At 52.3% G+C, this 13,745-nt stretch overlaps 5 protein-coding genes across 5 annotated transcripts; 3 read left to right on the top strand and 2 right to left on the bottom strand.

The window, feature by feature from the left end:
• Nucleotides 1–98: 98 nt before the first annotated feature.
• On the top strand, nt 99–2,417 carry K489DRAFT_383424 (uncharacterized protein). The gene has a single exon (XM_033605600.1). It carries the CDS (start codon nt 373–375, stop codon nt 2,083–2,085), a length of 1,713 nt encoding a protein of 570 aa, XP_033456901.1. The 5' UTR covers nt 99–372; the 3' UTR covers nt 2,086–2,417.
• K489DRAFT_60615 (uncharacterized protein) lies at nt 2,247–3,344 on the bottom strand. The gene is made up of 2 exons (XM_033608755.1): nt 2,699–3,344; nt 2,247–2,646 (listed from the first exon to the last, which is right to left on the bottom strand). Exons 1-2 carry the CDS (start codon nt 3,039–3,041, stop codon nt 2,408–2,410), a joined length of 582 nt encoding a protein of 193 aa, XP_033456900.1. The 5' UTR covers nt 3,042–3,344; the 3' UTR covers nt 2,247–2,407.
• Nucleotides 3,345–4,580: 1,236 nt separating this feature from the next.
• K489DRAFT_433982 (uncharacterized protein) lies at nt 4,581–8,114 on the top strand (the record flags this gene model as incomplete). Its single annotated transcript, XM_033608543.1, has 1 exon — nt 4,581–8,114. One exon carries the CDS (start codon nt 4,581–4,583, stop codon nt 8,112–8,114), a length of 3,534 nt encoding a protein of 1,177 aa, XP_033456899.1.
• Nucleotides 8,115–8,481: 367 nt separating this feature from the next.
• K489DRAFT_383423 (fructose-BISphosphate ALDOLASE, class II) lies at nt 8,482–10,271 on the bottom strand. The gene is made up of 3 exons (XM_033605599.1): nt 10,129–10,271; nt 9,113–10,046; nt 8,482–9,053 (listed from the first exon to the last, which is right to left on the bottom strand). Exons 1-3 carry the CDS (start codon nt 10,172–10,174, stop codon nt 8,954–8,956), a joined length of 1,080 nt encoding a protein of 359 aa, XP_033456898.1. The 5' UTR covers nt 10,175–10,271; the 3' UTR covers nt 8,482–8,953.
• A 1,178-nt stretch (nt 10,272–11,449) lies between these two features.
• Nucleotides 11,450–13,360, top strand: K489DRAFT_60516 (cell cycle control protein). Its single transcript, XM_033608754.1, has 4 exons — nt 11,450–11,630; nt 11,691–11,735; nt 11,793–12,701; nt 12,761–13,360. Exons 1-4 carry the CDS (start codon nt 11,618–11,620, stop codon nt 13,228–13,230), a joined length of 1,437 nt encoding a protein of 478 aa, XP_033456897.1. The 5' UTR covers nt 11,450–11,617; the 3' UTR covers nt 13,231–13,360.
• The last annotated feature ends 385 nt before the right edge of the window (nt 13,361–13,745 follow it).

Raw genomic sequence — 13,745 nt, 5'->3', positions numbered from 1 at the left:
AAAGCGGAGGCGGAATCCCCTTTCGGCTGAAGATCGTTGTTCGCGGGATTATTATTGGGCGGCGGGTGATGCCTGTCCGACGGAGGTGCCCATCCTTATGCAATATCGTCTCCCCTCTGCTTCCATGACCATGAATCTCGCCATTATAAGTCCCATAATATGATTAGAGCCCGTGATAATCTGGAAAACGCCCAACATTCACCTCTGCTGGCGACGCGATTTGATCAAATTTTAACAGGCACGCGGGCAAGTGCAGTCATCCGCGGACAAAAAAAGCTAGGCACAATCCTGGCTTGATCCCCAATCATCCGAATAATTTGGTCTCGCGACATCTCCGCCTACACCCATCATATCGTCCATTCCATCGGCAACATGAGTAAAACTCTCGCAATTCCACGACAGCTCAGCAGAGCTTTGCCGAATGCTTCGCGCACGACCTCCAGTGGACTGCGGAAATTTGCGACTGCCACGAACGAGCCTCTGACGCGGGATGTCGCCGAGTTGGACGAGGTGACAACACTACCAAATGGAGTACGCATCGCCACCGAGGCTCTTCCGGGCCATTTCTCGGGAATTGGCGTCTACATCGATGCCGGGTCGAGATACGAGAACGATGACCTCCGCGGAGTATCACATATCATTGATAGACTGGCCTTCAAGTCCACTACCAAAAGGTCATCTGATAAGATGCTGGAATCAATAGAGTCACTCGGCGGAAACATACAATGCGCATCATCGCGAGAAAGTTTGATGTACCAGTCTGCGACTTTCAACGCTGCCGTGCCCGAGACTATCGGTCTGCTCGCAGAGACGATTCGCGACCCCCAGATCACCGAGGACGAGGTACAAAGGCAATTGGAAACCGCAGAATACGAAATAGGGGAGATTTGGTCCAAGCCTGAGTTGATCCTACCGGAATTGGTTCACATGGCGGCTTATAAGGACAATACATTGGGTAACCCCCTATTGTGCCCGCAGGAGCGATTGGCAAGCATCAACCGAAGCACAGTTGAGGCATATCGCAAAGCATTCTTCAAGCCGGAGAGGATTGTTGTCGCATTCGCTGGTGTAGAGCACACCCAAGCCGTCAAACTTACTGAGCAGTACTTCGGTGATATGGCGGCGTCCCCGACGTCTTCAACGTCGAATTCGGCTGGCAGCGAGCAGGCTCTATCATCACTCAAGTCAACTACGCTCCCTCCGCAGAAAGAGTCCCGACTCATGTCCAAGATTCCATTCTTGAAGAACCTTTCAACCTCGGCCACACAACAAGCCACCGTCTCTCCGCTCGACCCTTCACAACTAATTCCCAATCCTTTAGAGTCGGCGGTAGATTATACTTCACCCTCACGCTACACTGGTGGATTCCTGACGATGCCACCTCTTCCTATTCCGCCGAACCCTGCTATGCCCCGCCTCTCTCACATACACCTTGCCTTCGAATCTCTTCCGATCTCCTCTCCCGACATCTATGCGCTAGCCACTCTCCAAACTCTCCTCGGAGGCGGCGGTTCCTTCTCCGCCGGAGGCCCCGGCAAGGGAATGTACAGCCGACTGTACACCAATGTTCTAAACCAATACGGCTGGGTGGAAAACTGCGTTGCATTCAACCACGCCTACACCGACTCAGGACTCTTCGGCATCTCCGCCGCATGCGGTACCCAATTCGTCCCGCGCATGTTGGACACCATGGCCCGCGAACTTAGCGTGCTGAGCGCGGAGACCGGCTTGGGCCGCCTCACCGACGTCGAGGTCAAGCGCGCCAAGAACCAGCTCCGCTCCTCGCTGCTCATGAACCTTGAGAGCCGCATGGTCGGGCTCGAGGATCTCGGCCGCCAGGTGCAAGTGCATGGCCGCCGCATCCCGGTCAAGGAGATGGTCAAGAATATTGAGGGTGTCACGATTCAGGATCTGCGGAGGGTGGCGAAGCAGGTCTTCGGTGGAGAGATCAAGAACGCTGGTGAGGGCAGTGGGGCCCCGACGGTTGTGTTGCAGCAGGGTATGGAGGAGAATGTCACGCTCAGGGACATTTCATGGGGCGATGTACAGGAGAGGATTGCGAAGTGGGGATTGGGTCGGCGATAGGTTCGTCAATGTCAGCTCCTGTGTCGGAAAGCGCGGTTTTCTGGCCAGGAGGATAGGAATTCTTCTCTCACCTGTCATTACTATCATCATTTTCAAAGGGATCCCGGGATGGACTGGAGTTGCCATATTGCCATAGCAATTGTACTTCTACTGGGACAACATCATCAAGCTTTAGTGTGTGCAATTTTCGTCATTTCAATATCGTACAATCGTTCCGGTGGTCGAGACTACATCTTCCTCTCCGACGCCAAATGCTCATGCAATTCCTGGGTATCATGCTCTACGTTAAGTGAAATAAAAAGTGGGTCAGTGGCCATAGGTCTCAAGGTCTGCTCCTCGAATGGCGATAGGACTCATCATCATGCGTCATTCGTCGTCGTTTGTTGCGCTCGAAAGCGCCCTTTGTCATGAAGGAGATGGGTATGATGTGCGGCTTTGTGGCAGCCCTGTTCGCACGAGAGACGGTTTTTCTGCATATGGGACAATTGCCGGTATTCCGCTCGTTGGTCTTCTCTGCAGCCATTAGACTGCGGATCAAGCATTCGTGGCAGTAGAAGTGACCTAATCCCCGAAAGTCAGTTTCCTCTCAACTTGATCGAACCGGCAGACTTACCGCAGTGGGTCGCAGTAATGTTCGTGAAGTTCTCCATGCAAATCACACATTGCCTTTGGCCGATGCGATGTGGCCCGCCATCCTCCCCAGCCCGCTGCGCCTGTATCGCCTCCCTCTGTTGTGCTTGCAGAACCTTTTCTTCTGCTGTCATTTCGTCCTCGGCCAGATCAATCTCTTCAATGTCATCCACTGCAACCCTACTGCGCTTCTCAGACCCGCCCTCTGCTGACGAATCTGCTTCTCTTGCGCGCTTCCGATCCCGTGTCGCGCTGGCTGCGGGCATAGGCGGAGACTCTGCAGTCAAATCGACCACATTTCTATTTGTCTGCCTTGGAGGCGGCATGGTGGCTCTCTGTGAATCGACAGCCTCTTCTTCAGAATCGCTCGATGCAACCAAAGCTTCGAGGTCGTCATCAGTTGGTCTGGAGGACTCCGAATAAGGAGACTGCGGTGAAAGCCCAGGCGAAGTATTTGGAATGAGGTGACTAGGAAACTGAGCAGCGTGCTGCGGTTCGACAGCAGTACGATCTAGCCAGTCGTTCTGGTGTCTCGCGAGGGGCCTGCGCTGGTCTCGAGCAGATGTTGGGTATGGCTCTGCTGTTCGTATCGAGCGCGCTTCGAGTTGTACTCTGGCAGACTCTGTCGGCAGTGCAGAAGAGTCGTTGTTGAGTATTGCTTCCAGCAAATCCGGTCGCTGAGACCTGGAGTCGCTGGCGCTTAGAGAGTGTGTATTTAGATCATGGGCGTGGTGATGGCTGTCACCGCTGCTAGGATGTTGAGGATGTATTTGTAAAAGCCAGGAATTACTTTATGCTCGAGCGGCCACAAGGTCAGCAATCTCTTTGTGATGTGCAATAGGCAGAAGGAGCGGATTCTGGGCGCAATCGACAATATAAGAGTAATAACCTTGGAAGTGAAGGGGCGGTTCTTACTCGACATCTGCAGGCGGCCATGCTTCATCAGCTGGACGATGCTCAAAAGCCCATTCTCTTTGTGGCCATAACAAATTATTGTGAGGCAGATTTGCCATGTGTCTTTCGCACTGCCTTTTCAGTGCGCTGATGCCGGATCGACAGGTTCATGTTGCTCGCGAGCACACGACGGAAGGGCAGAGATGTGGTGACGCGAAATTGGGCGATCACCGTCGGCGGTACAGGATAAAGCCGAGCAGCGGATCTGGATTCCAGCCAGATTGTGCTGTCCAACCCTTGCGAGGATTCTAGATACATCGTACAAGAGGCTAAGTTTCTGTTCGATCTATTATTTCTGAATATTGACAAACGCTCGGGCGGGCATTGCATCCACGGGATCAATTGTTACATTATCCATCAGGATGTTTGTTGGTTTCTATGCTGGTGGTTCCGATCCATATCGTGATGCACATATGCGAATTCGGTGGCAATTTTGGTGGACAGGGCTTAACATTGTGAAGGATTGGGCGTGACCACCTGGGGACAGTAATAGCAATGGCTGGCCAAAGGATTGGTGCCCAGGTGTGCAAGCATATCTCGTCTATGAGCCGATTTTTGGAGGCCTGATCTGTACTACAAGAAGAGTTTTACAACAAATCACGACGATTCGCCTGGCAGATGGGTGCATTGTCATGATTGATGAGATGTCTAGGTAATAATGAGATCAGTGATATTGGACGTGGAAAGCCGCATGCCACCGAAGAAAGGACCCCGGCGCTCACGTGCAGCTGCAGGGGATTTAGTAGCGCGGCCTTATCCTCGCGAAGCTAATTCATTAGATGAATTTCTGCATGACGCGATACTGGCAGTGGAAACCTCTCCCTCTCGTCGCCTTCAAGCACCGCAATTGGACCATGTCCGCGCACAACAACATCGAACGATAATCCATTGAGGCGTTCTTCATCGAGATCATGCGTTCCCGATGCCATCATCAGCTGGCGAATGTGCTCGAGCGCACTCAACAGACATCACTTTTGCGATTGCGCCCGCAGCCCCTGAGCTGGTCGTGTGCTCATCGACGAAATGCGACAACCACTGCGGCTACAGTCGAAGAACCGTCGGCGCCACGTTCTTTGGCGATTCAGTCCACAGCACGTCACAATGAGATCGGAGTGCAACAAGTCAGCGCCCACATCTATCCACAACTTTTTCCAAATCCATCAGAAACTTCGAAACCGGATGCTGAGCTTGTCGCTCTGTCAAAGGATCATCTCACCCGGCACGATCTTTACGGCAAAACCAGCGATGTATCACCGCCGATTGGGTTCGACCTACCTGACCTGCAGGGAACGTCTCTTGACGAGCACTTCTTTCGCTTGGGAATGGATAGCGCAGAGCCCTATCTCGAGATAGCTAAAAAGTTCGCCCGAGCGTCTCCGCCCGCGCGACCGCGCAAATGGGTCCAACGGAGCGGATGGACGAAATACAACCCGGATGGATCCTCAGAACCCATAGATACACCCGATGCTGATGTGTTGAGCTTCGACGTAGAGGTGATGTGGCATGAAACGAACTTTGCAGCCATGGCTTGTGCGACATCTGCGACCCATTGGTATGCATGGATCTCGCCCTGGCTTCTGGGAGAATCTGAGGATGACAAGCATTTGATTCCCTTGGGAGACCCTAAGAAGCCCAGGATCATCGTCGGTCACAATATCGGCTATGATCGAGCCCGCATCCTCGAAGAATATAGCATCGAGCAAACGGCCAACTTTTTCGTTGACACCATGAGTCTACACGTGGCAGTCAATGGCATGTGTAGTCGACAGCGGCCTACCTGGAACAAGCATAAGAAGGATCGTGAAACGCAGGATAAGATTGCCGCTGCCGAGGAGAACGGTGACTTGAACGCTTTGCTTGAGAATAACCTCTCGTTCGAGGAAGAGGCCGATTTGTGGGTCGGCCGATCATCGACAAATAGTCTGCGGGAGGTCGCCCACTTTCACTGTGGCATCACCATCGACAAAGCAAAACGCGAGTGGTTTGGCGAGCTAGACCGAAAAGGCGTCGTGGAACGTCTTGACGAGCTTCTGGATTATTGCGCTGCAGATGTGGATATCACGCACAAGGTCTACAAAAGAGTCTTCCCCAACTTCCTCGAGACCTGCCCGCACCCTGTCTCGTTCGCTGCTCTCCGACATATGTCAACTGAGATTCTACCGATCAACGACAAGTGGAGTGCCTACATCGCAAATGCCGAGGCGACTTATCAGAAGCTTCTGACGGGCGTTCAAGAGAGACTTGTCGACCTGGCAGAAAAGGCGGTTGCACTTCGCAATGACCCATCGACTTACGAACAAGACCCCTGGCTCAATCAACTAGATTGGAGTGGACAGGAAGTTCGCATGGTCAAAGGCAAGAAGAAAAACGATCCCCCGCGGCCGGCCGCCAGACAGAAAAAGCCTGGGATGCCAAAGTGGTACAAAGATCTGTTCTCCACCAACGATGCTGACATTTCGTTGACCGTGAGGACACGTATCGCACCACTACTGCTGAAGATGTCCTGGGATAGTAATCCTTTGGTCTGGTCAGATGTTTTCGGCTGGACTTTCAAGGTCCCGATCGCAACTGCTGACAAATATCAGAGCTTGTCAATGACACGGTGCGATATGTACGAGGAAGAAAACCTAACCCTACGAGATGATCGCGGCCATGCTTATTTCAAGCTCCCACACAAAGACGGCGCAAAGGCGCGATGTGCGTCGCCTTTAGCGAAGGGGTACCTTTCATTCTTCGAGAAGGGCACGCTATCCTCAAAATACGAACACGCAAAGGAGGCCCTTGAAATGAACGCGTCATGCTCGTACTGGATCAGTGCCCGTGACAGAATCACATCTCAGATGGCCGTGTATACAGAAAATGCCGATTCTAGTAAGGACAAGCTTGGGTTCATTCTACCTCAAGTCATCCCAATGGGCACCATCACTCGACGTGCGGTGGAAAACACTTGGATGACCGCAGCCAATGCAAAGAAGAATCGTGTTGGATCTGAATTGAAGAGCATCATCACTGCGCCGCCAGGCTATTGCTTTGTGGGAGCTGATGTCGATAGTGAAGAGCTCTGGATCGCATCAGTCGTAGGGGATGCCAACTTCAAGCTCCATGGCGGAAATGCAATCGGATTCATGACCCTGGAAGGTACGAAGGCTGCAGGCACGGATTTGCACTCACGCACTGCTAGTATCCTGGGCATATCACGTAATGATGCCAAGGTCTTCAACTACGGACGAATCTACGGCGCTGGGCTGACCTTTGCACAATCGCTGCTGCGTCAGTTCAACCCAAGTGTGACTGATGAGGAAGCGCAGCGAGTTGCGACCAACCTTTACCACGAAACCAAAGGCAAAAAGGTTGGATCGAAATTCCTCAAGGACAGAAAGTTTTGGCGCGGAGGTACCGAGAGTCTCGTGTTCAATCGTTTAGAAGACTTTGCTGATCAAGAGCGACCTCGAACGCCGGTTCTCGGGGCTGGAATCACCGAAGCTTTAATGCGCCGCTTCATCTCGAAGAAGGGTGATTTCATGACGAGCCGTATCAACTGGGCTATTCAATCTTCTGGAGTTGACTATCTTCACCTGTTGGTGGTCAGTATGGAGTATCTCTGTCGCAGGTATAACATCGCCGCTCGTCTTGCATTGACGGTACATGACGAAGTTCGTTATCTCGCCAAGGATGAGGACAAATATCGCACTGCGATGGCAATGCAGGTTGCGAACGTTTGGACTCGTGCTATGTTCAGCCAACAGATCGGCATCGATGATCTTCCGCAATCATGCGCATACTTCAGTGCAATCGACATCGACCACGTCCTCCGCAAAGAGGTCGACATGGACTGCATCACTCCTTCTCATCCCGAAAGTATTGCGCCAGGAGAGTCCCTAGATATCGCGCAGCTCCTTGCGAAGGGCGATGAGGCATACCTTGATCCGAAGGTCGAGCCGATCTCACGTCCAAACCCGTCGAAATTCGACTATGTCTATCGTCAACCCGTAATGGAAGACCTCAAGTCGGACAATGTTACTCAATACCTCAAGGCACAGATCGCCTCCACACCTGCCGAATTGTCCGAGATTCTCCGAGATCTCCGCGCACCGACACGCAAGGCCTTCAAGAGCGCCAACGAGGACGACGACGACGCCCCTCCGGCAAAACCCGCTTCCCGACGACCCAAGAACCCGTCAAGCGCAACCAGCAAATCCCCCAAGACCGCCAGCCGCAAGCCAGCTAACTTCACCGGACGGACAATGACCGCCTCAACCAACCATTATAACACCAACTACAACCGCCTGCCTCCCTATTCCTCCGCGAATGCTTACTCCAAGCCACCGAGCTACCAAAACGGCTCCGCCTCCTCCGTCCGCCGCGCATACGAGAGCACCGACTTCTATGACCTCTGGCAGCAGGTGAATCAAGACCATCAGCTCTCCCGTACTTGGGGCAACTGATTCGCAATGGGGTCTCTGTACGATGATGCTTGACATCACTTTTCATGCTTTACTTCTCACTGTGCGATACATTTTGTGTACAATGGGACGTTCGATATTTTCCTGTTTTGCGAAAGTGGAGATGTCCTTTACTCGCCTGGAAACCATCGGCGCTGTGTACTATACTGTACTTTTGTGTTTGTTGTTGACCATCTATTTTCACACAGATACCCCCTTCTGTACTTTTATTTATCGTATGTTTGTTTGAGTTCATTTCGAGTGCTATGTATTTTACTCAACTCTGAAGGTATACCTACTAGGTAGGTGTCAAACAGCATGTGTTTTGTCATGCAAAGAATCTCCCCAGGGCCCGGAAAGTTTTGGTACTCGTTGGTGGTCGATGAGAAAACCGGATCCTAAGCTTGAATTTCCTAAACTACCTACTTGATATGCCATTCGACGATTGTCGTTTTACCAAAGACTAGGGAAGACATCAGGTTGCAACGCAACATCGACCGGCAACCCATCAATCTTACACTGTAGCTCCTCCGCATGAATCTCCCTCGCCGTTTTGACGTTTATTCGGGTTGTCGATTCGGTATGCCTAGTCAGCAGCATGGGAGATTGTCGCCACAAAGAACGTCAGATATTCTGCGCTCTACTACATGCTCGTACCGCGAGCGAAAGCTGCACATCATGTCCATTTGTCATTTCATGTTTGAAGCTTACACGCCAATTGTCTGATTCAAGGTATTGTTCAGGCTAAACACGCTGACAAAGAATCCTGCATCGGTGCCATTCGGATTTCAAGCAATGCTCCAATTTTCTTTTCAACAACTCCTTCGATTTTCGGTCGTAATCTACAGCTGGTTGGCGGTGTTGAAGTCGTCAAGGGCGACGATGACACGCTTGGTCATGGTCTTCTCACCCTCGCGGACCCAGACTCTTGGGTCGTAGTACCTGCGACATGCATGTTAGTTTGAATCTCGACGCCGGCAATTTCTGAAATTTGCACTTACTTCTTGTTGGGCTTGTCATCGCCGTCAGGGTTACCGACTTGAGAGCTGACGTAGTCCTTCTTGTTGACCATGTAGTCTCGGATACCCTCGGTGTATGCGTATTGGAGGTCAGTGTCGAGGTTGACCTTGACGACACCGTAGCTGATAGCGTCCAGGAAGTCCTGCTTGCTGGAGCCAGAGCCACCGTGGAAGACGAGGAACACGGGTTTCTTCTCCTCAGTCTTCTCCTGCTCCTGGACGTACTGCTGGTGCTTCTGGAGGAGCTCGGGTCGGAGCTTGACGTTACCAGGCTTGTACACACCGTGGACGTTACCGAAACCAGCGGCGATGGAGAAGTATGGCGAGATGGGCGATAGGCGCTTGTAGATGTTGTAGATATCCTCGGGTTGGGTGTAGAGGCTGTTGTTGTCAACGTCCTCGTTGTTCACACCGTCTTCCTCACCACCAGTGATACCGATCTCCATCTCGAGCCATTGCTTCATGGGTGCGGCACGCTCGAGGTACTTGGCGGTGGTCTCAATGTTCTCCTCGACCGATTCCTCGGACAAGTCGATCATGTGGCTGGAGAACAGAGGAGTACCGTTCTGCTTGAAGAAGGCCTCATCGGCCTCGAGCATGCCATCGAACCACGGCAGGAGCTTCTTGGCGCAGTGGTCGGTGTGGAGGACAACTGGGATACCGTAGGCAGGGGCGACGGCGCGAATGTAGTGAGCGGCAGCGACGGCTCCAGCAATGGAAGCCTCCTGGTTCTTGTTGCCAACACCCTTGCCGGCAAAGTAGGCAGCACCACCCTGGCTGACCTGGAGGATGATGGGAGATTTGGCGTCGCGGGCGGCCTCAAGTGCAGCAACAACGGTGGAGGAGGAGGTCACGTTGATGGCTGGAATGGCGAAGACCTTGTCTTGTGCGTACTTGAAAAGCTTCCTGACATCCTCTAGCAGAAGGAAGTCAGAGGGTTAGCGTCCGGCTGCAGAAGAGCATGGGCTGTATGAGAGGAACAAGATGGCAAGGCTCACCTCCGTAGATGACGCCAGACTTGACGCTGAGAACGCTGGTGGCCATTGTGAAATCTGAGATGAGGGTGGAATAGAGGAGGAAGAAAGATCAAGACTGGAGCGGAATGATCACAACCTTGATGGTGTCGAGTAGAGGTTATAGAGAGGACGAAGAAGGTATTTGGGAGGGACAGAAGAAGAATGTCTTTGTTTTTGAAGATAAGGTCAATGGGGGAAACAAAAGAGCTCCTCAACATTCGGCTCTAACACACACCCATACACGTTCTCTCACTTTCTTTGTTCGCGTCTCCCTCCCCGAACATTCGGCGATTCTCCCATTGCCGGGTCACATATTGCACATGACTACACCTACTTAGCCAACGATCGGAGCCCCGCTAACAACAGCCGTCAACACAACAACGAAGAATCATCGGGTGGAGAAGGCGCGTAGAGACGGGCGTGGTGGACATTTTACCTAGGTATTTGCAGCCAGCCCACGCAGCCCCGCGGCAACGTACGGGCAATTACGTAGATTTCTCGCCGACCACCGCCGCCCCTCCTTTTGTCCTTGTCTGTGGTAAATAGTACTGCCCAGGTGTATATCTCAACGCCCGCGGGCGAGTAGCTAAGAAGAGACGGGACTCATTCATACCTAGGTAGGCATTGCCTCATCATCGGGGAATGGCAATCCGACTTGGAGGACAAGGCGAATCAAATCGCCCAGAACGACCACCGGAGACACCACCTATATGCTGAACGACCATCGTCATCACGCTCTTTCACGCCCGAAAATGCCCATGTGTCAATGGATCGTACCGAGTATGTAACGTCAGGGGCAGAACGACATGCTCCTCTCAACAATCTTTGCCCGACATTCCACAAGTTCGTTGGCAAAGGCATTTCGCCAAAGACAGGGCTTTTCTATCTGTTCCTTCTCTCATCATCATCCACCAAAAACCATCGCTTCATCGTTGTTGCGAAAAGTCTGTTGCTTATCGCCAATACATTCTCTCAGAGTGACGTCGCCGGCATCAATCTGAACATATGCTCCCTCCCCATTGGCTTCGAATCCTGCCTGGGATCAATCGGTATCGCGTATCTAGATAACAGCTGTGTGCCTGCAATCTCAACATTCATAGCGAAAAGTCATCGAAGCTGCTGTGACAATCAATGATGACGAAACCTCGTCGTCCGTCAACGCATCTCGACAGTAGGTTCAAGTTGTACTGAAGATATTGCAAGTCGTGCCAGCGGGCTGTCATCATCATCAATGGATGCCCCACTACAAACTAGTCGGACCGCGAGACACTTTTGCTCCTGGCATTCCCCGGCATCGGTCGCGGCATTAGTCATCTCTAAACACGTCCCCGTCAGTTCAACAATCGATGCCGAAGTTCTCCCGGGACCGCCAACCACAGCAGGCGCGTCTAGCTCATGCGCCCAAAATTCAATGGTCACAAATAGCGTCACCAATTGTCCAACATCGTTTTCAATTGGCGATCCATAAAATATGTTGTGTGCAAGTAAGTGCACCTGAGATGCCGTATGCATGATCTCGGTCGCTGACATCTCTCTCGTCACAGTCTCCGGCGAAGCGCCAGAGCATCCCGTTGCTTCTCGTAAATCAGGTTGGTCGCAGACATCCTCCTCCTCACAGTCATGAGAATTGACAAAGAAAATTTTAGGCAACGTCTTCGAGCGACGCCTCATCGAGGATTATATCTCACAAAATGGAACTGATCCTGTGAATGGCGAGGAACTCTCGATCGACGATCTCGTCGATCTCAAACAGAGCCGTATCGTAAAACCCCGACCACCGACCCTCACGTCAATCCCGGCTTTGCTCTCGACCTTCCAGAACGAATGGGACGCGCTCATACTCGAAACTTTCCAACTCAAACAGCAGCTCGCCGAGACTCGCCAGGAGCTAAGCACAGCCCTCTACTACAATGATTCCGCACAGAGAGTGATCGCTCGGCTACAGAAAGAGCGTGACCAAGCACGGGATGCTCTTTCAAGAGTGTCGGGACTGGAGGGCAATAGAGCATCGAACGGCGATGCGATGCAGGTTGACGGGCAGGGCCTTTCGGAAGAGGTGGTCGACAAAATCAAAACAACACAGGCAAACCTGATGGCTACGCGACGAAGAAGACCTGTTCCGGAGGACTGGGCCACTGCTGAAGATGTTCAAGCATTCGACACAAAGACGACGAGCGATACGCAGTGTACGGGTGCGAGGAAACTTGCTGCAGATCCGACTGGTAACTTTTTCCTGTCTGGAGATTCGGATGGTACAATCGCAATCTTCGACCTTGAACAAAACACTATTAGTACACGGAGCAATCTAGGAGCAGGCGCAATATTGGACGGAACATGGTGCAACGACAGGCAGGCCGTCTCTACTGCCAACGGCGCTGTGATCGTCGCGCAAGAGGGCAATACACTTGCAAAATTCAGCCAGCACGCAGGAGCAGCCACGGCGCTCGATGTTCACCCTAGTGGTGATATCTTGGTGTCAGCAGGATACGACAAAAGTTACGTTTTGTATGATCTTGCGAATGCAGCAGTTCTCACCCAGGTGTACGGCGATGCTGGTAAGTATTCACTTGATTTCTATAGCAAGCAAGCAGATGGCGCTAACGACTTGAAACAGAGCTTACTGCGATCGTGTTTCACCCTGACGGCAATTTACTGGCAACAGGGGGCGCCGATGGCGCAGTGAGACTTTACAATGTCCTTGAATCCCAACTCGCGCATACCTTCCCATCACCTTCAGGCAGCTCGCCGGTCGTTGCGATCAGCTTCTCTGAGAACGGTACATGGCTAGCGACTGCGAACGAGGGTCAAGAAGCAGTCACAGTATGGGATCTGCGAAAGTTGAGTGCGCTAAAGACCGTGTCCACTGGCATGGCAGTCTCAGGTATCTCCTGGGACTACACTGGTCAATTCCTAGCAGCAGTCGGCTCAGGTGGGACCGTAGTGAGTCAATACTCGAAGAGCGGCAAGTCCTGGTCGGAGCCGCTTCGGAAAGCAGTCGGCGCAGTGGACGTCAAATGGGCTGCACGCGCGTCGAGTTTGGTGACGCTGAACTCGGACGGAATCATTACTGTTCTCGGGCTGTAAAGCCGTCAGGCCATGGTCTGGCGGTGGCTTGTACTTTAGACGGTCGTGGAGTATGAAAGTGTCTAATTGTTGTATGCTACAATGTCATTTATGGAATGTGCAGCATAATCACATGCTGGCAAGGGACTGTGGTAAACTCTGGAGTCAGCGATTCGACAAGTGAAATGTGCGGCCGCCCACTCCTAGGTATGTCCTCCGCATACAGTTTGAACTTTGGTTGATCTTCCTAGCAAATTTGGTCGGTGTGGTATGTGCCCGGATGCTAGAAGTCCAACATTGCACTACCGCTGTCCACCGACGTATCGCTGGTATAAGAGGCCGCTACAACTTCAAAGCAATGCCTACCTACCTAGGTAGGCAGGTAGCGTTGGGTTATGTACAAGTGTGGCCGGAATAAGTCCAGGTGACATTTGTTCGTGGTAGATAGCAGCGGCGTGGAGCAGACCTCCGGCGGACAGGCATCAATGATGTACCTACCCACTTGCTGTTCGTGACCGGATGGGGTTCGACTTCCT

This window comes from Dissoconium aciculare (assembly GCF_010015565.1).
Source record: "Dissoconium aciculare CBS 342.82 unplaced genomic scaffold K489scaffold_12, whole genome shotgun sequence".
In the NCBI taxonomy this organism is placed as follows: domain Eukaryota; kingdom Fungi; phylum Ascomycota; class Dothideomycetes; order Mycosphaerellales; family Dissoconiaceae; genus Dissoconium; species Dissoconium aciculare.
Note: the sequence above shows the minus strand (reverse complement) of the source record. Positions and strands in the feature narration are given on the sequence as shown.